Genomic DNA, 21,911 nt, shown 5'->3' with positions numbered 1-21,911 from the left:
AGGTTCCGAAACAGCTTTTTCCCACTTGCCATCAGACTGCTGAACTCTTAACTGGACTGCACTCAAAATCTGGTCTCCACTTTATACCTTGCACATGTACAGAGCTAAATAACTTCTATTTTACTGTCAGTCCTGCACTTTATATTTTATATTCATATTTATATTCATATTTTATACTGTATTTTATTTTATTCTGGAGTAACCTCACAACATTGGAAGCTCAAAACATTGTCCTTAGCCGTATGCAACGAAATTTCGTTCTGTATACACCCTGTGCATGTAAAATGACAATAAAGTCAGTCTAAGTCTAAAAGTAGAAATATTGATTTTAGCTGTGCGGTAATATTTGAAACCTGAAATTTCAGAAGCTACCCCAGCATACTTATCAATGATGTAGATTAAGACCTCATTAAGACTTCTAAAATAATCTAGAATTGCACTTCCTGTTAGCTCCTGCTAACTTTTTATCAGCTCAAACCAATCTGCCCATCTTTCTCTGACAACTAAGCCCTCATGTAAATGCAGCTGCTGTGTAGTAGATATTTTCTCCTTTTTGGATCATCCTTTAAGCCAGTGATATGACTGTATGTGAAAATCCTAGCAGCTTTACAGTTTCTGAAATACTCAGAGCTGTCTGTGTGTCACCAATGACCTTGCCACTTTCAAAGTCACTTTTATCTCCTTGGTTACACTTTCAGTCACTTGGTTTTATCTTTAGCATGTGTAGATGTGATTGAATGATTTGCTGTTTTTGTTACCAAGTATTTATACAGATTTACCTTATAACCTGTCCATTAACTGATTTATCATTTATTCATTCATTACTTGAGCATACATTAATTGTAATCTTTATAATGACCTTAAACTTTAGCAGAATTTCACTCTCTTAGTTTAACTAAAAATCTCTCAAATGATAGTCCGCAACCATTTGAAAGTACAAAGCAGCAGACATTAGTGCAAGCTGTTGGATACGAAAGAAGATGAACAATCACTCAGCAAGCATTTAACAAAGCAGATCTGCCTCTTTTTCCCACAGTCAAGTTGGCCCCAGGTTAGCATAGCTATGCAATGACACCTGTGTGTGCATGAGTGCGTGCATGATAGAAATCTGTCTGTCTGTGTGCCTGTCTGAGACTATAGGTGCTCAAGCGTCACTTTTTTCACTATGGGAAACAGGTGGATGTCTGCTTTTTAGGATATTAAATGTATGGAAATAGGTGCTGGAATAAGAAATGATTTATTGATTTATTTCTTGATTTATTTATTGACCGAACAGTTTGACTTTGACAAGTGGAGAGTTACATCTTTTGCAGTAATGCTCCACTTGAGATATGTCTTTGAGAGCATTTCTATACTTTATATTTTCCATATATATATTTATATATATGTATATACTGTATATATACAGTACAGACTAAAAGTTTGGACACACCTTTCTAATTCAATGGGTTTTCTTTATTTTCATGACTATTTATAAGGCAAGAAATCCCACTTATTAACCTGACAGGGCACACCTATGAAGTGAAAACCATTTCAGGTGACTACCTCTTGAAGCTCATCAAGAAAATGTAGAGTGTGTGCAAAGCAGTAATCACAGCAAAAGGTTGCTACTTTGAAGAAACTAGAACATAAGGGGTATTTTCAGTTGTTTTACACTTTTTGTTTAGTGCATATTTCCACATGTGTTATTCATAGTTTTGATGCCTTCAGTGTGAATCTACAATGTCAATAGTCGTGAAAATAAAGGAAACTCATTGAATTAAAAGGTGTGTCCAAACTTTTGGTCTGTACTATATATACATACATACATATATATAATTTTGATCACATCTTCATTATATAATGATACTGTGATCAATGTAACTTAACCTCATGTGTTTATATATTTATATATAAATAAAGAACTTGCCTTCCCCAGTGGCACATTGGGGGGGGGGGGATTATATTTGAACCCACAACTTTCAGTCATAGTCATATAATTGTAATATTGGCATTGCATGATTGTCAGAGTAGCCATCAAACGATCACAATGAGTAAGGATCGTATCTGTGACTCCAGCATCTCTCTGCCTGGCTTTCTGTCTACATGACGAGAGAGAGATTTTAAAAGAAGCTGCAAAAGCAAAAGATGAGCATTACCAGTGCTTGTCTACAACTGGTGGTGTCATCTAGGACATGTTTCTGTGAAATGTTGTCACAGTATTGAGCTGTTAGCATGTCATGACACGTAAGACTGTCATGACACTATTGCAACAGGGGCTTCTTCAGATTCATTGCAAGACTGAATTCTTATCAGAAATCCTTTCTGCCCACAGCATCACTAGCCTGTTAGCCATTTGGAAGTGTGGCCAACATAGACTCATTGGCTTCCTCTGCTGCCATTGCCAAACTACCCATTATATCGGCAGACTACAATTCTTAAAACAGCACAGAAAATTGACAAACGTTCACAACTCCTCCTGTTCACTGATTGGCTCAATTAATGCCTGGTTAATTGAGCTCAACGGGAGAAATCCCAGATGGAGGACAGAAGGGAGATGAGAAACAAGTGGAATAGCATAGGAAGGCTATGGCCAGGGTAGGCATCTCCATTCACAAAGACTTTTTGAAAATGCTTGAATGATATGAGTTACTACAACATTTAGATTCCCTTTGGGATTAATTAAGTATTTTGAAATTATTTAAATTGAATGATGAAATAACACAGCTTTTAAGGGAATCCTTCTCTAAGCGCCTTTCCTTTTTAAGATCTCAGTGCAAGTTCAACGCTTCTTTCACCCAACTGTATCAGTTTCTTCTCCTCTTCCTTTATTTGGCCTTCTCACTTTCCATCTTTGCCGCTCTCCCTCGCTCCCGGTTCTCACCCGGCCTCGCTGTTCCGCTCCGCTCCACTCCCTGTCTCACTCTCCGTTTCAGATTAGCCAAAGCGAGGAATCCGGTGCAGCCGGCAGCTGGAATGTCCTGTTTGTCTTGCTGTGTTTGCGTGTATGTGTGTGTGTGAAAAGTTGGTGAGGTTGGTGCTGCTTTTTGATTTTGATGTGTTCCATTGTCTAAGAACCAAGCTGCTTCCTGTCCCTGCTTTCCCCAATCGCCTCAGAGAATCAAGAGAGAACAAACAAAACGATAGGGGGAGAAACTGGGAAAAAGATGGTGAAGTGGGGAAGAAAAAGGTGGGATGCAAAGGGGCAAAGCTGCAAGGAAAGTGTGGCATAAAGCAGGAAGTGATGGAGGGATGTGGAAGGGATGAGAGTTTGGCAGAGGAAGAGAGGTGAAAAGGAAGTAGAGAGCTTCAATAGGGCTTTTCCTCCAAACACCAATACAATGAAGTAGTGCGTAATTTCCCATACACAGTACCACTACCGCCGCCTCCACCGCCACCACCGCCACCACCACCCAAACACAGAAATACAGTATACAAAAAGTTTCTCATAGCAGATAAAGCTTTATTCTCTTGGTTTGAGCTCTTATTCTTATTCTAGTTCTCTCTCATACATTATCAGTGTTTGGGAGGTTTTTGTGTGTGGTCTGACACTGTGAACTGCAGAGGCTGCACTGATATGAAAGGGTGAGAAGAGAATGAGCAAGACAGAGTTATAATGTTTGCAAAGGGAGATGCAGGGGAACAAAATCTGGGCAGAGAGAAATTAAAATGGCAAGACATTTCTTAAAGTGGTAAAAATACATCTATGAGCCTGCATTGTTCACTCCGTTATGTGGAAAAATGTGGACGTGTATAAATCACTTAACATGTGTTAGAGAGTGTGTGTGTGCGGCAAGGGCTTTGACGTGGCAGAGCGCAGCATTCCTGCTTGGTGGTGATGTCATGAGAACTAGATCTCCACTTGCAGACAGAGAGCCCTGTTTATGTTCCCCTCCAGAGGAGAAACCACACTGTGTGTCTGAGAGCAAGTGTGTGTGGGGGTGTATGTGTGTGTGTGTCTCCCTCTGTCTGACTGGGATATTGGCTCATGGGGGAGGTGGGGAAGCCAAGAGGCACTCGAGAGGGTCTACTTTCCCCTGCCGCTCAGGGAGAGGGAACCACTTACTGATGCCTTCCTCTCAAACATACCAGAGAAAGAGGAAGTTTCTCATGTTTTGCCGAGCACGGTAGCTGCGCAGCCAGACTATTCTGCTGTGAGTGATTGCCCTATGCTTCAAACAGTCCCCTAAGGGAGGTTGAATTCTTTGCAGTATAATAACAAACCTTGGGTCAGCTAATGACTACAATACCACACAGAAACACAATCCTACAGTATTATTTTTGCATCATAAAAACTACTCATGTCGGTTTTTCTGAAGGTGAAAAAAGTAGGTCAGTGACTTCAGATTGAACGCACGTGTTTTGTGCATCTCTATCGATTTAAATTGAAATGAAAAAAGGTAACGCTTTAGAAATGTTGTGAGAACAAATCCACACCATCATGCTTTTCTCTCCCAGAAACTGCTGGTATGATTCTCATTGTGTCTGTGGTCATGGTTTAATGGTTTCCCTTGCGATAGTGAAATGTGATCTTTGGTCTTTTCAGCTTCGTGAATCGTAGATCATTCTCCCACACTCTGCACCCACCACACTATAAGCGAGACTTTCAAGCTCATTCTGCCCCATGCTGCACTCGCCTGAGGATGATGAAGAACTCATGTCAGCTGGGCTAATACCTGCCAGAGAGAAATAGCTGGGAGGTTTAGGGCTGTTATTATCACAACTCTGGCACACGAGCCCACTTTAGTAGATAAAGTAACTCCTACCATGCATTCATGTGCTTTAGGCAGCTGTTCTTGCTCAAATGTAATACATTTTTTTTACTCAGATATTTTTATTAAAATGTTCCACAGATGAGGGATTTGGGGGAGGTAGGTAATTAAATGATTGCTTGACAAAGTCGCACATGGCCTTTTGCATTTACTTTTAAGAAAATTGTAACTTTTTCATGCCTGTGATTGAGCACTGTTGAGCTGATCTTATGTTGTTTATCATACCCAAACCTAAGCATGATTTACATGTATAAAAGCATAATACTAAGGGAAAAGAGAATGTGAATAGGAGACAAGAAATAGAATTAAAGAAGTACTGTAGAGCTGCACAAATCAGACATCTGATTTCTGTACTCTTATTTATAAAGCTTAGACCAACAAATACCAGTTTTGACTACTGACTACTGAAAGTCTGGATAAAAAAAAACAAACCTGAAAAAGTACAACATGATAAAGCAGCAAAGAAGATGACTGCTCATCTTTTGTCGATAAACACTGAATATACTTCCATAGAAAATAAGAGTAGTAAAATATGCATGCTCAATGTAAAAAAACAACTTGTAGACCAGCATTCACATTTAATTTGAAAGTTTGACATTTTTATGTTTTTGAAAGTCACATGACTTGATAGACTACTTTGGAGGATGTGTTCTGATTTGTACAATTTTATAGCCTTGCGTTGACATTTATTTGCCCCAAATTTACCAAACTTTAAAGAATTTGAGATGCAAAACCATATCTTGCAATAATTTTCACTATGCAAAATGAAAGAGTTGTGGTTTGTAATTGACACAACACAAGGAGAGACACTCTGTCCTTGACTTTGCTTATAGTAAAAACATCCCCCCTTGGTGTTAAGAAGCTGTTGGGGGTAAATTATCTCATCCTCCCCTACTCCTGCTGTGTTTTCCTAATGTTAGGTTACGAACTTCATAATTTCAGTTACAGTTGGGCTCATGATTGCTGTCTCCCTGCATGATGAATGTGTGTGGTCTATTGTCTGTGCTTATTGTCACGAAGGAGTTAGGATGTTTAAGTCCTGTGGTTGCATCTGTCTTCCGGAGTTGTGTTTCCAGTTTTGGACTGGTAGGAGGGTACCAGTGAAAGTTATGACAGCAAACAGATCTATGATAATGCATTTAATTAAATCATGACCCGATTCACACCTTCTGTATTATAGGCTGTCATGTTAAACCTGCTCCCACATGAACAGAAATTACTGACCTACATACCTTTGACACAGTAAACATAACTGTACTCAACATACAGTACATGCAGGCTGTATGAAAGTGCGAGCTTGATGTTTGTGAGAATGAGTTAACAAATCTAAACTTCATGTAGACAGAGATAATATATGGTAACCCCCCTCAGAGTTTGTGGTCTATGAGCTGAACCGCAGAATTCTGTGTGACTGGGTGTTGTTCAGAGCTGATGCTCCTGCAATGTTTTGCTCTTACTTGTTTCTCATGAGCAAAACTGTGACTGCTATCTGCGTGTCTGGGTGTGCTTACAGCACTGAATGTAGATCCGTACACATTGTGTACATAGTTTTGCAAGTGTGATCTGTTTCTGTGTGTGGAACTGAGGTTTTTGGAATGTGCACCTAGTTCATACCTAACATGCTAGGTTATGTCTTGCTTTGGTTCCCCTTCAAGCTCAGTTTGTGTGATGTGATGCAATCTAGGTTTGTTTTGCATGCTTCTGATCACCCAATAAGCACTAATGCTTATTGGGCGCACGTTATCTTTTTTTGTACTCCGTTTCTCATTTCTTGCTCTCAAGTCAGATTAAAGTGAAAGTCCCTGTGGGGTGGGAATAGTCAGAGGCACAACCCCTCCTCCCCTCACCCCTGGGAGCAAAGGGGTACAAGGCTGAAGAGGTCATGGTGCTTGGCCCTGGGAAAGACCTTTTTTTTTTTAAAAAAAAAAAACATTTAAAATAAAGGAAACCATATAGGTTAGGGTGGCGGATCACTGATTAGATGTCTTGATAGAAATCAAACAAGAACAGAATAAATGCAACCGAGAAAAAACAGAGAAAAGTGATTCACAACGAGCACAGCTGAACTCAAAGATTAAAGTGGAAACATAAAAAACTTTACAGGGATATGTCCATGACTTCATTTGCATGTCAAGCCAACTGAAGTCCAGAATATAAATAGAGTGGAAAATTTGACTGACTAGGTTTCTGAAAAAAAAAGAGGCAGATGATGCACTGCTTGCGTCTTTTCTCTATTTCTTCCTCCATCTCTTGGAAGTAAGAGTCTAATCTTTCTCATCGGAACTTTATCCCAGTGTTTTAACTGAAGCCGTGCAGTCTGAGGGGGTTTGCATGCATCCATTTGTGTGTGCGTACTCTCTGGAGACTGCAAGGATTATCTGTGGACCAAATAAAAGTAAATACCAAGTGCTGTACAAGCAATCTTGATGAATTGGGCTGCTGTGGCCCAGGAGGTAGAGGAGTCAAGCGGAAGGTCAGTTGATTGATCCTTTGCATCTTCCCATGTTCAAGTGTCCTTCAGTGAGACTTCATGTTCTTGGTAGCATGTATTTGATTAGGAAAAGTATTTGTAACAATAAAGATGTACAGAACCTTACAGAAGTATTCATACACCTGTAAGATTATTTTGCATGTTGTCATATGACACCCAAAAACTTAAGGGTATTTTAATTACTTTTATGAGACAGGTCAAGTGGGAAAAAAAGGGTACTTTTTATAAGCACATTTCCAATAATGGCTGCAAGCCTCTTGAAGTCTATATGCTTTACTCATCTAAAGAATGACATATTTTTGGTGAAATGGGTTGTTTTGGTGAAATTTTCCATGTTCAGTCAGATTAGATGGAGAGGATCTATGAACAGAAAGAGAAAATCCATTCCATTCTAGCTCCGGCTGTATGTTAAGGATTACTTTGCTGTGTTCTTTGAGGATTCTCTTATATTTAGCTAGAGTCAGATCCTAAGTTCTGTACCTGAAGAAAAGCTTTCCTGCTGCATGATACTGCCACCACCAGTGTTTAAGGTGAGGTTCATTGTAGAGTTTCAATTAAGGCTAAAAAGTCCGACCCATCCCTACCTGAGCCTGTAGACTGGCCCCATCTGACTCAACTAAATTCACTTTGATTATAGACTTGAGTCCAAAGTGAACCCGAAATATCACTTTAACTAAAGTTTTACTTTTTTGTTTTTTTTTAGCATAATTTGAGAAAACAGTGTTTCTTCTCCCGTTTTTAAATGTTGCTTGTTTTGGGCCATAAATCTAAACTCTGCTTGCATTGTGTATGTTGGACATAAACTTCAATTTGTTCACTAGCAGATCTCTAATACCTTCATAGAAAAGTGGATTTATGCTGAGAGTAAATCAAAAAGACACTCACTGTTGAATAAGTAATAGTTGGTTGTTCCGGATTTTATTTAGGGGTATCAGAGTAAAGATTGCTGAATACAAATGAGACATTCTCATCTTAAAAGGAATATCCTATTCCTAAAAACAGCACCAAATAAAATATTTTGTGATTGCTTCTATTAATAGTTTATTTGCTCAAGTGCTGACCAACCAGCAACAAGAAAAACATAATGAAAGAGAACTTGTGGTAGATGACATAACGCTGGTTGGAATCCAAATTTTAGATGTTTACTCAATATTAGAAAGCAGTTTGTTGTGTTGAGGATGATCTCCACAGCATTTCTTGACCAATCCAGTCATCATAGATTTCATGGGACTGAATCCTTTCATGTGCACATCTTTTCGAGGTTTATGGCTGTGGGTGTGTGATGGTGTAATATTACTACGGTGTTTGGGTGTGCGTGTCTGTGGTAAGGGTGTAGCCCTTTTTCGCATGGGACAGTGCTATCTAGTAACTGTGGGATTTTTTTTTAAGTGTTTGTATGTGAGTGAGAAGACAAGCTGCAAGCATGTCCCACCAGCAAGAATCAGGCCTGCATCTCTGTTAATTACTCAATGTCACAGTTCAAGCCACCCGGCATCCCTCTTTGTTGCCGATGGAATCTAGAGGTGAGCAAAGCGCCTGAGTACCTGCCTGTCCCAGTGATCCCATAGACCTCCTACCCACACAAGCGGTCTCTCTCACAGGCCTCCTCAGACGCAGGAAGCCCTTTTCTTTCTTTATTTCTTTCCCTCCATTTTCCTGCTGTCTATTTTGGTCAACTGGTGGCCTGTTCCCACAGTGCTGCTGTTCCCATGGTTATCGCCACAGAGATAGCGATTGGGGTTGGGGAGGGGGTCGGGGTGATGGTGGTGGGGCTTGACAGAGCGGGAGAGACAGCATCGCTCTGTTCGAAGAGATAGGGGGCCTATGTGACTGTAGGGGTGGTGGGAGAGACGCTGAATGGGGGTAGAGGGGGGCAAGGGATGGAGTGTGTGTGAGAGTGTGTGATGTGCAGCTCCCATCAACGTCACAGGTGGCTAGTGAGGATTTAGCCAATATGGGGTTTAGGTCGATTTTTAATTGACTTTGGCAGCGATGCAATTCTTTATTTTAGATTGACAACATGCAGACATGATTGATGTGAAAATGCTATGAACCCCATGTGAAACATTTTGTAATGTTTGATGCCACTTCCTGAGATACAAAACTTAGGTGTGGTGCAAAAATTGAGGTGGCAGAGGAAGTGGAGGGGAGGGGGGGAAACCGCAAGTTGGTTAGGGGGTGGGCGAGGGCCAGCAAAAAGGAGAGTGAAAACGAGCGAGGGTGAGAGGGAGGGAGGGAGTCCGGGGCTACGAACGAGGGATGGATTCAGTTCCCACACTTCTAATTACTGTGTCACTGGAGACTGAAAGGGGACTGCCCCTGGCCCTAGGGAATTCACTGGGGCCAGTCGCAGAAAGGGTGCAGAGATGGAAGAAGGGCAGGGGACGGCGGAGAGGAAGTAAAGGAAGGGTTGAGCGACATTCTCTCCTTCGTCCTCTCTCTTGGCTATACTTCACTGCACTCACACCACAGATGAACCCCTTCAGCTTGAGTCCCCTCCACCCTTGTCCCTGTACCCATACACCCCAACCTCTCATCCCCAGCCCACTCCTCCTTAACCCCTCAGTCTAGTCTCTCTTACGCCTTTGTTCTCTATCTTGTACCACTTCCTTTTGAACCCCCCACCTCCCTGCTTTTCTAATGCCATGAGCCTCTCCTGCATCTCCTGTTGACATGAACAAGGCTCCCAGAGACACTTTGATGTGAGTTTGAATTCACACAGCCACACACATGGTGGTGACTTATCCAGTATCATTATTACCACTTAACCCCATGCCCTTTTTCCTCTTTTGATGCTCTTGTCTAACTTTACAATAGGCGGTCTTCTGAGTTGTACACATCCTAATAAGGCTGTTGGATATGACTGTGAATAAATTATAGCTCTCAATTTGTCCAACCATGTTCTCATGCAGCTTGAACATTTGTGTTTCACAGTCTCATTAAAAGTTGACCATCCTGAACAAACTTAGTGTTTTGCATTAACATGTATCCCAAGTGATCTGATGATATCAAATTCCATTTACGGTCCCTATTTTACCGGTGCATCCAGATAAATGAGAGTGTCAATTCAGAAACTGAAAGTTGTATTTCACACATTCATTACACATTTAATTTAATATCTGATGCATTTATTTCTGTCCATTTCAATGATTAGCTAATAAAATCTAAAAAAAAATCACTTTATTTGAATATTATAATATTGCATAAGACTAATACAATGTTTTTAATAAAGAAATGTCATGAAATGTAAGCCTCTATAGGTCATTGTTAAAGAAACTGGCTGTTCAGTGTGCTGCATGTCAGTATAGCAACCAGTCATGTTAACAATTGCCACTTGTTTCTTCTGCAACTACTACTGTTACCATGACTAATTGGCTATTAATGGATATCTTGAGGTCTTTTTATGATCATTTCTCTTAAGCAGGATCCTGCTTTTGTAGATGCAAAGCCTCCCATTTTATCATGGAAAGCCATTCCCATTTGACTTTGCATCTTTGCTTTAGATTGCAACACAGTAAAAAACAGGTTAGAAGACACTGTGTATAACACTGTGAAATCACTTCAGAAATCATTGTAGTTATAATTGTTAAGTACAGTTCTATTTTTGCCTCTTTATTTCCAAGGATTTCATTCAAATCCTAATTATTTTACATTATATGTTGATCTCCATTATGGTTAGTTTCAGTAATACTGCACTTTCAGCTGCTTTACTTGGCACTTCTCAAACTCTTATTTGGAAGTACAAACCTATGCTGGTACTAACTACTTAATCAGCGGACCGGCAGAGCGACTTTACAAACTGACTTGGTGGTATCGCTCTCTAACATTGACACTTTTTCTGTCAAAAAGCCATGTGGGAGAGTTGCTTCATCTCTGTTCTCTCGTTGCTCTTCCGGAGCGAACAGACCAGCAGCAGCGGCCACCCCTGTCAATATTTACAGTCCTGAATGAATCACTCTGAATTACAATAACATTCCCTGCATGCCTTCACATCAGCAAGACATTTGAAAAAAAGAAGTGAAAGGAGGGGGAAGGAGGAGACCTGGAAGGGTGAAGTATGCAGCAGCAGTGATAAAGGTTGAGCGACAGAATCTGCCTGTGGCTCTCCCATGACGAGGCATGCGCCCGCAGAGTCAGCTTGAGCTGATTCGTTCGATGGGTGGAATTTCAGTTTGAGTGTGTGGGTGTTGTGACAGTTTGAGAAGTGTTAGCGCTTGTCCAAGAAAGTCGTGGATGTTGTAATGGTTGGTTGATTGGCTGCAGTGAAAGCATGGGAAAAATTGGTTTATTTAGGCTGTTTGTTGTGTAGGAACATGAGTAAGACTTATATTGTTCAGGCAAGCAGGAAAGCCATTTAGATAAAGCAAATGGTAACTGACAGTTGAATGGACAGTCTGCATTTTAATTGTTCTTTTTACTACCACTGAGAAAGCACCTAATCAGAAAAGGAGACTGAAGCAATTTTCTCACTCAACACAATGCATTTTTTATGTTGAGTGTCTGTCACAGCATGACTACAAAAATTGTTGTAATTTACATGGTGCCAACCTGCTGAACAGAAGCCAATAAACACTAACAAATTCTCGGTCCAGCCCTTTTGGTCTGGTACACAGCCGTACCAGAAAATATATTTAATTTTAGATTTTAAACAACCCTCTGATTTGATGTCAGTGAGTGAGAAAATATCTTTACCTGTCTTTCCGTGCAGTGTTTGTAAACATCTGGTTCCTATTTTCTTAGCTGTGCTATGTAGTATTATTGTACAGTATCAGGTCAACATGTCATTGTGATACTATTGCTGATAGTATTGCAATGATGACTACAGTTAACTTTTTTTTCTTTCCTTTTTCTTTATCACAATGCCGCCAGTCGTTTTGAGCTGTTGCATCTTGACTCCAAAAACATCAGGTGTAAACATGCAGGCATGGCACTTAAGATATGATATCCCAGGGAAAATTACATCCAAGTCGTCTGTTGCAGTTGTGATATTGTAAACACTGATATTGCATTCCTAATTCCATATATTGTGCATGTCTAATATAGCCAGGATTCACAGGAGATAGCGATCACAAAAACAGCTGAAATTGCAAATTCTTGGGACGCCACTAATCATATCTGCCTTCATAGCTGGCCAAACAATAGCGTGGCAAAGCATATGGTGTCTAGGTATTTTATCTTCCCAAATTGCCTTTTTTTTGAGTATTTTATACATGCACACATTTATTTTGTATTAATGGAATAACAAGCAAAACCTAAATAAGATCTGCTAATATAAGATAATAATTTAATCGCATTTTTTTTTTTTTTTTTTTTTTAATTAGTTGTTTTTGTGTTTTTAGAATAATTTTTGAGTGAGTTTAATTTTCAGCAGGTCACTTCACCTCTGGTTTTGTGAAGTGTTTGTCTTAGAGGAGCCTCTTCTAACTGGTGTCTCATGAGTACTGAAAAAATAAGCACTTTTGTAAGGGAAAAAAGAGGTTAGAGGTGAGGGGACAGCCAGATAAAAGACACTGAAAAAAAACACAGAGTGGGTAGATGGAGCTTAAAGAAAGACAGAAGAGAGAAGACAAAGGTTTAACTGGAGATTCAAGGAGCAATAGAGGTTAAGGTTGAAAGTTGAGTGTGTAAAAAACAGAATAAACCAAGCATGTCCAGCCAGGAGAGAGCATTGCTTCTATTTGTGTCATGGCTAGACTGTTATTTACCAAGGTTTGACTCTTATCCTCTTCATGACTGAGTCGGTAAGCACCAGAATTATGTACTGGGAGAGAAGAACAAACAAAAAAGTTGAGGCTAAAAGAGAGCAGGAAGTATGGTTGAGTAGTAAAGCAAAGAGCAAGAGGTGAGCAGATAGTTTAAGAGGTGAAATGACTGTACAGAAAAAAACATGTGCAAGAAATGTGAAAAATGTTGAACATTTCTTTACCTGTTGTTAGAGAGTTAGTCTTTTTGTTTTGTTGTCTTTTTTGGAAGCTAATGATTAAGTACAAAACAAGTGTGTATGTTAAGATATTAGTGTGTTTAGAAGTACAGCATTTTTTCTCATTTTTTTTTATTTTTCCTGTATCATTTTTTAATTTATTGTTATTCAATTAATTTTTTTCACTTTAGACTGTCCAACTGATATTTATGGGTTTTGGTTAAATTAGTAGCACACATTTAATATGCACATAAAGAGATGGTTTATCTTTTGTAATGTCTGATCATGGCATTATATAGTAGACTGCATTGTTAGATGTAGGCTTCATGTTGCCATTGCTGGGAAATAGGGAATTTTATTTTTAATAAAAATAAATGTTGGCATATTTTTGTTTATTACTTCTTAAAATATACTGTTATTGGGAAAAATTGTGTCCTCATAAAGGACATAAGTGTAGTTTAATTAATAATTTAAAAAAAGAAAACATCTTCATTGAAGAACTACAGTATGTCTTAGCTGAAATGAAATTATGCTCGTTAAATTTGTAGTGCCTTCTTTACACTTGAGAATAATTAGATAATTGTTGTAATAAAATGCATACTTAGTCCCTTAGGCTCTTCTTGGTGACTTGTTTCCCTGGGAGAAGCCGGAAAGAAATGACTGCTTCATACAGGTGAGATGACTGGGTGCATGAGTCAGACAGGGAAGGGTGTGCAACTTTCCTGTAAGAGCTACATGCTGATTTTTTTGTGTGCATCTTCCGAGTTACTGATAGGTATCTGAGTGTTTGTAAGTGTGTGAGTGAGGTGTGTCAGATGAAGGTGTGTGTGATGTCAAGCCCAGACAGGCTCCACTGTGGTCCAAGTTTAGGTTGCAATGAGGTCAGTTTGTAGTGATTAGTTAACAGTTAGTAATTACCTCAGACTGTCAGGTTGAGATACAGACCAGATACCACTAGGATGCTGTGGGAAAGTGCATTCGGGGTCATTTCGCTATCTCCTTCAGTTTCCTGCTCTAATTAAAATTGACCTGTAGCTGTAAGGAAACTACACCTTCAGGAGGAATTTATATTGAAAAGATATTTATGGGGTATATTTCATGATCTAATCTCTCACTAAAGAGAAATCTTTTTCTCATTTTACTTTTTAAGGTTTCTTTATTTCTTCCAATGCTGTTTGTATGAATAATGGATAGTTGTAATTCTACAAACGTTTCTTTATGGGATCAGAAATCTGATCTGGCTTTGGGTCTCTAAATCCATCAAAAAGGCTTTGTGGTCGGTTATCCTGTCGCAAGTTCGCAGAGCTTCTGTCTTTGAGTTACTTTTAGATCCTAAAAAAACTTAGAGAACATCCCATAGGAGCTGTAAAAACTAAAACAGGTTATCAACCAGAACACTATAGATACTAGATAACTATGGACATTTGTCTTTTTTTTTCTCTCACTGTTTAAAAAGGTTAAACAATGAGAGGGAGAAAAACAATACAAACACCATCTCATTAGTAGACATCCTTATGCAAACCATTTTTATGGCTGCTCATAAAATGTAATTTTTTGGGCAGTATTTAATTCAGTTTAACATTCAAAAACTGTATCTGTTGCACTTTGCAGAACAGTAAACACAACACAACATTTTCTCTGATATCATCATGCTGATGTGTCCTTTTAAAAACTGACAATCTATGTTTTTAAATATGTTATTGTACAAAAAGTGCTAAAAAAAAATACAAGTAGAAACAAAATATACATAAAAAACTTAATTGTCACCAGCAATGATAAGTTATTCTATCTTAAAATGATTCTCATAAATTCATACACTGAATTCCTCAATTTCTGTATCAGCTGGTAGCAGATCAATCTGATCTTTATTTCCCAGTGATGCAGACAACACCAAGAAGTAAATTCTGTACATCATGTGTTTCTAATTTGCATCTCTGTGTTTCAACTCAAATGAAATGATTCCACTCTGTATAGCTTGGTACCAGAAGCAGCCCATCCCTACTGTAACTAAAAGGAGGCACCTCAGTAGAAATAACAAAAGCTTTTGTCGCTGCTGACTCTGCAACACTACTGTGCTATTTTAAAATTTGAAGTGCTCTTCTGCCCAATATGAAGAAGCAACAGCAACAGCTCCTTGCTGGACAATGAAGTGATGCCTGTCTCGGTAGGGCTTGTAAATCTCAATGATTTCACTGCATCAGCAGAATTTTCTGTCTCCTCAGCAGAATAAATCAGTGATGGCACAGTTTCCCAGACATGAGCTCATGGGAACAACCTTTAATTGATTTATTTATTTTTTTTACGTTTTTGTCCTTTGCTTTCCTGGCAGCACAGTTGCAGTTTCTAGAAAAAAACATTATGTTTTATACTGCAACGTAACCTTTTATGTTGTGTTGTGGTATGCATTTTTTAAACCTCTCTGTGCTTAAAATTTGCATACAAACAGAAGTTGAGGGAGATTTCCAAGGAAATAGAGGTGCATTTTTTTTCGCTCCCCTCTTCTTCCCACCGGTTCCCACGCTGCCCCTTACCTGACTAACCACAGTTTGAATCGGTTTTCCAGCTCCTGATTGGTTGGTTAAACCATGTGACCAATGGAGCACCGCCTTTGGAGATTGGTGGAGGATTTTCCCATGGGAGCTGCCTACAGTGCAGAGAGAGAGTGTGTGTGTCTGTCTGTTTGAGCACGTTAGGGGGGAAATAATCACCCACCCCCTACTTTTTCTGTCTCCTTTCATTTATCCCCCTTTTTTCCCTCTTTTTTTGATCAACTTCTATCTATTTAGACTCAGCATCACACATTAGTCACAGTATGACTATACTGTGACTTGCTGAAGAAGCAAAAAATGTGTAATATATTTTAAAGCAGAAATGGAAAGACATTGAGTACTCCTTATGTTATACTAATAATACTAAATTAAAGCCATAAGTAATATAGCTTAGTTTCTATGAATAAAGAGTGATTCAGGGGACACATGCACTTGGAGAACATGGAGCCATCACTTCTATTAGTCGTGTCAGGACCGACAAACTAAAGCCACATGTTGGTTTCAGACATAATCTGAAGTATGTGAAGACATCCAAAGTTTGACTTTTTTTGTAAATAGGTTTGACAAATCTGTCAGCTCAGGTTTTCCTAAAGCTACATAGAAGAAAACAATGTGTGTTTTAATGTGCCATCTCATAGCAGCTGCATGTTTGGACCAGACCGAAACTCTGTAAGTAGTCCACCAGGGTTTTGTATTGGGTCTCAGGTTTAATGTTCCCAAGTCTGGGCCTTTAAAAGCCTCACATATGGGCAGATTTTCCAGACTCTTAAATTATATTCTATTACGGCTTACATGTATGCATTTGCTTATTCATTGCTTCTGTCCATTTCTACTGACAAAACTGTCTTATTGCATGTAAAATCTTTTTCATATTATTGACTACCAGCTTCTTCATCATGAGAGAAACTATATTTGAAAAGGTTTGACCTGGATTTTCTAAAACAACTATGAAGTTAGGGCTGTAAAAACAAGTCCCAGAGTCTATACATTTCAACTTAGTTTATTCTTAATTTAGTTTATTTAATATTTATGATGGCTTATTCTTTCCTGTTAAAGCTCCAGCATGTACCTTTTTATAATTTTTTTTTCATGTTTCTTAAAACTATCACCGTGTTGTGATAGTATAACATGAGACAAATAATCTGTAAATAAAAAAAACAGACAATTGAGCTCCTCTGCCTACTGGCATCCTACCATACCAGAGCCAGCAGGAACGCCTTAATGTTGCTAATCAGCTACATGTATGTTTTGCTCAATGTGCTAACGGCAGAGAAACAACTAGAAACACATCAATAGCAGATGAACAGGGAACTGTTAATTCTCAATCACCAAAGGTCATGCTTAATTAATAGCCTGTGCATTTGTGACAGGCTTCATTGTGGGGAACTAGCTGTAGTGCAGCAGAGAGCAATGGAGAGGTTGTGAGCATCGTGTACTCGGGGTGATTGACAGCGCCAAGTCCTCCTGACTCTAATTAGTTGTTTCTGACACAGCTGCGCATTTCTGCAGATTACAGATGGACCACAGGGAGAAGGCAGAGGAGTTTGATTTTTTTTCTTTTACAGATTATCTGTCTCATACTGTCAGGACCAACTGATGGTTTTAACAAATGTGTAAAAAAAAAAATCATATTGTTTATAAACATTACATACTGCAGGTTTGAGTAAGTTAAAATCTATTAAGTCACTCTAGTTTGTGTTCAGTTGAAAAATAATTTTAAAAGTCCTAAATTTGACTAAAGCATGTAAAATGCTAAATACCAACACCAGCTGTAACCACTCTTTATTTGCAGGTGTCTTTTAAAATGACTAAGAAGACGTGATTAGTTCAAATTAAAATAATTTCTCTTCATACTGAACTTAATTGTGTATTAAATCACTCCAGGATTGTAATTTTCTTGGTTTTGAAGAGTTACAGAGTATGGGGGTTGCGTGTGTGAGATGATGTGTGTTTGTCTGCCAGTCTGTGGTTCAGCCTTCAGAGTTCAGAGCAGGTTCTGGCATGCTCCAAGCTGGGAAACTTTGAGCTGAACAAATAGCTCGCTCTGTCGTGCTGGTCGCTGCCATCATGCCCATATATTTGCGCATGTGATGCAACTTTTGAGCCCCTTCTCAGCTTTTTGGTTGCATTTTTGCTGGTTTGTGTGTGATATGAGGCAGAGTAAATAGGAGTCACCAAGGGAGAAGTAAATACAAAGCAGACACCTCTGCTGTTCCCACACCTCCACTGTCTCTTACAGCTTTCTCATGTCCTGACCTCAGTCACCACAGAGGCAAACACCGCTCCGCATGTGCACACAGAGGAGACGACCTGCTTTTGTGCTGAGTGGGCGTAGTCTCCGGGTTCGCTCCTGATTTTTTTTCCCAGGTAAAGAGTGACAAGGATTAAGCGGGCCTGTTAAGGATCTCTCGTATGAGCCAGATTTGATTTACTGCCCACTCCTGACTGGAATGCTGTTTACAGGGTGGAGCTCAGGTGTTTTGACAAGGCTTTTAGCACTGAAGTGCTGTCAGAATGGCTCACAGACAAGTGTGTGTTCGTGTTAGGAGCCGGCAAGCAGGAGGTCACTAATGTCCCACCAAGTGAGACCTTTACCATGAAGAAGGACAGGCCAGCAGGAACGTGTGAAAATCACTCCGGCGTAAACGGTGTCTTTACTGACACACTAACACCCCGACTGGATCTTTGAGTAACACTTACACCCTTTCACACCGGAGCAACAACCTGGGAAAACGTCTGATTGCTATCAACGTGAAAGGGTCAACACTAGTGAGCGGGCCATGCAGTCTTGCTTCCAGATAGTTTAACATGCCTGACACTTTGCTTTGAAGCTAAGAAACATCGCTGAGCTGAGCCTTCCTGCTACTGCTGAATCTGCAGGAAAATTTATCTTTTACATCAGGCTGTGTAAAAAGTTTTACATCGACTCTTTGAGGTTCCACACAATGAAGATGAACCACTGGCTGGTGATATTTTTTTCTAGTTCTTGGCTCACATATCATTTTACCGTCTCCAGTCGATTAACATACATTATTTTCATTTTATTTTATTTTACCACAATTTGGTTGAAATTGATAAAGCTGTGATGATGATTTGCTTTTTTGATGTAGAATTATTGAGAATTCAATAAACATGGATGTAATTTTATTTTCTTTCACATTTCTTAAGATATTTATTTTTTTTACCTTATGCATCAGTCAGTCACACTTTATTTAAAATGCAGCATCAACAATTGTTTTGCAGTCAATGAAAACGAACTTTATCACCATAAAATGGCCCCATCAAATAAATAAAAAACATAATGACAAAATATGAATTCAGGTGATAGATTTACATAATCATTTTTATGTATTTGTTACCAATGAACATTTAAATGTCCTGATTAAATACTAGCAGGAAACACTTTCTTTATTATCTGAGGAAATCCTAAGTAAATACATTTCAGATTGTAGTAATGATCATTATTGTATAATTTTATGCGTTGTTTGATATGACATTAAAAATAGTGAAGAATAAAATAATTCAACTAAAAATAAAGATGAATGTAATTTGATAAAAAAAATAAAGCAAATTAAAATAGTGTGTGATAAAATGTGTGTGAGGGAAATATAGTTGTAGTCTTAAAACGTGGTCGATAAATTCATATAGGGGGATTAAAATTAAATGAACTAAGCACAAATATAATGATATTTCTAAAAATCATTAATTATTAATTATTAAAACCTGTAAGTAATTATTACAGGTTTTAATATGAGCCAAATTAAAACCTGAGTAAAGAGCCAATTTATCTAAAGAACTATTCTAAATGTGAAAGGAAAAATCTGTTTTCAGTTTATTTATAAAAACTACAACACACTCAAAAGTCCTCAGGTCAGCAGATTAAAAATCTGCTTCCGTATGATCTTCAGGTTCAGGTTAAATAATAACACTTCTGATAAATAAGATGGACTGGACCTGTTGAGAGCTTCATAAAATGTTGAACAGCAGCTATAGGAATTAACTATTTAAAGACCTCTTTGTATCCCACAAAACAATCAAAATACATTGAATTTGGAAAGATTAACAACAGGAATACGTGAAATACTGTATCCTTTTACACCAAGTTATCCCTGGTGCTGGAAGAACTAACTAAGGAAAACTCATAATATTCTGTCTATTGTGCTGATGTATTCTCTATTTCTTATGTTGTTTAAAAATATTGTCCCTTTATGTGCTTGATTTGCTCTTAAAAGCAGTTTGAATATTTTATGTAATTGAAGAAATAAAGCTTATTTAATGTTAATAAACTTGACCACATAACAGTATTGGGGTAGATCTTACCCTAATACTGAATTTTTCATGAGAAAAACTCAAGTACAAATTAATTTTTTACTCAAGACAAAATGTTAGCTTTTGTTTGTTTTTAGTTTACAGATGAAAATTAGACCCCAGTTTTTAATTTTCATAAATATCTTACAAATGAACACATATACAGTATGTGTTCCTGTGGTTTTGATTCTTTCTCTCCTATTTCATATCTGTTGCTCTGCTTTTTATCCAGGCTTGTAACAGCGATGAATATGTGTCCATTCCCAGAGCTGACATGGGAACAATGCTCAAAGAGAAAGGTATACTAAATGCAAATGGAAATTTATTAGTGTTTATATTAGGATTATCTGCATGGAATTTAAAATTTAATTGTTAATTCTGGTTTTCTTTTTCAGGATTTCTGCAGGATCACAACACCACTGACCACATGCTTGAGAAATCCTGTCAACAGGAAGAGTTGAGGCCCGATGACACCCTGACCCCCAGCGTGACCCCTGAGCCCCCCAGGTACGCCGCTCAGTGTCGCTGGGCCTCCCTTTCAGGACTGGACCGTGACACCATGACCTTTCCCGGGGGGTTGCCCATTCAGCTCCACACTGTGCCCCCCGCCTTGCTGCAGAGGATACCCCTGTTCTATGTCTGCACCAGATGTGGCAAGGTGTTCTGGGAAGGCTCTCACTTTGGCCGTGTCCTCTCTTTGTTCCAGGAAGTCCTACACATAACAGAAAAGGATCACATCTCAGTTGCCGGGCCATTCAATTGATGCAGAGCTGCTCATTTTTATATTTTGTATTAAGTTTTTATTTATATTATTTGTTGATAATTCAGTTCTCTGCTCAGGTCCATGTATTTATCTTTCATGCAGTCTGTGTCTGATCAAGGAATGCCAGCAGTTCCAAGCCTTTAAGTCACGTTGTTGAGTTTTGACTAGAAATTGTGCCAGGAGACTAATTCTGGCACGGTTTCTTTGTTTTTATTATTATTATTAGTGCAACAAAGACTGATGTGTTTACAATCCTAGCTATTTCATCTGTTGTTGTTTTTTTTTTTTATCTGAATGTTTTTATTTTTGATTGTTTATAATCAGATGTGTAGAATTTTGCTTGAATTTGAAGCTTTTTTTCACTTTAAAAGGTATAGAAAGCGTACTTTTCTATTGGGGCCTAAAGATTTAAATTAAATTAAAATATTGAAAAATCAAGCCTTTAATGGTTTCTATTCAGTTAAGCATCCCAAGTTCAGAACTATATACATAATTACATGAATCATGTGTGTCACAAGTATTTGACTTCCTCCTGTTGGAGAAGGTTAGAAAATACAAGGATGAATATTGCTTTGTGTTTCCTCTTTTGGACAAGATCATGCACGGTCCTTGGAAACGCTTCTCTTTAGCTATAGGATTTTCTGTTGTATTAAAGTTAAGAAACTGAGATGACAATGAAAGAAAGCTAATTTTATGTTTCCAACATTGGCAGAGACTGAATTTTTATTTGAAACTATCTCTGTTTTTTAAGAGTCCTTTATGACATGGCGTTTAGAAAAGAAACTGGGACACAGTATCACAGATCCTCCTCCATACTTCAAAGTGCTCTGCAGGTTATTAATAAATAACTTTTGTTTCACACAAGATGCAACGCAAGTATTTGTTGCTGAAGATTCAAATCTTAGTCTCGGCTGACCAAAACAGTTCCAGTTAAAGTCCCACAAGAGTTTATAAAACTCCACCTTTAGGTTTTGTATGTAGGACAGAAAAGGCTGTTTCTGGTTAACATGCATATTGTGGTTAGTGGCCGTGACATGACCATACTGCTCACTTTGCGTGGTGGTAAAAATAAAAGGAATTATGGTAAAAAAAGAAGAGAAACTAGTTCTTGTCCAGCCTCAAAAGTTTA

The 21,911-nt window shown here is 38.5% G+C and overlaps 1 protein-coding gene across 4 annotated transcripts in view; it reads left to right on the top strand.

The window, feature by feature from the left end:
* Window positions 1-21,911, top strand: part of exd3 (exonuclease 3'-5' domain containing 3) — a 45,160-nt gene extending 23,249 nt beyond the window's left edge. The window contains exons 20-23 of one of the 4 annotated variants that reach the window (XM_023338716.1): window positions 13,768-13,835; window positions 20,252-20,318; window positions 20,415-20,526; window positions 20,726-21,911. In XM_023338716.1, the coding sequence (XP_023194484.1) occupies window positions 13,768-13,835; window positions 20,252-20,318; window positions 20,415-20,480 (201 nt within the window). In that variant the 3' untranslated portion in view covers window positions 20,481-20,526; window positions 20,726-21,911. Of the gene's footprint in view, window positions 1-13,767; window positions 13,836-20,251; window positions 20,319-20,414 lie in introns of all 4 variants that reach the window. The other 3 variants (XM_023338717.1, XM_023338715.1, XM_014468995.2) reach the window with 3 other exon arrangements.

This window comes from Xiphophorus maculatus, chromosome 8 (assembly GCF_002775205.1).
Source record: "Xiphophorus maculatus strain JP 163 A chromosome 8, X_maculatus-5.0-male, whole genome shotgun sequence".
Lineage (NCBI taxonomy): Eukaryota > Metazoa > Chordata > Actinopteri > Cyprinodontiformes > Poeciliidae > Xiphophorus > Xiphophorus maculatus.
The sequence above is the reverse complement of the archived record's forward strand: the minus strand, read 5'-3'. Positions and strand labels throughout refer to the sequence as shown.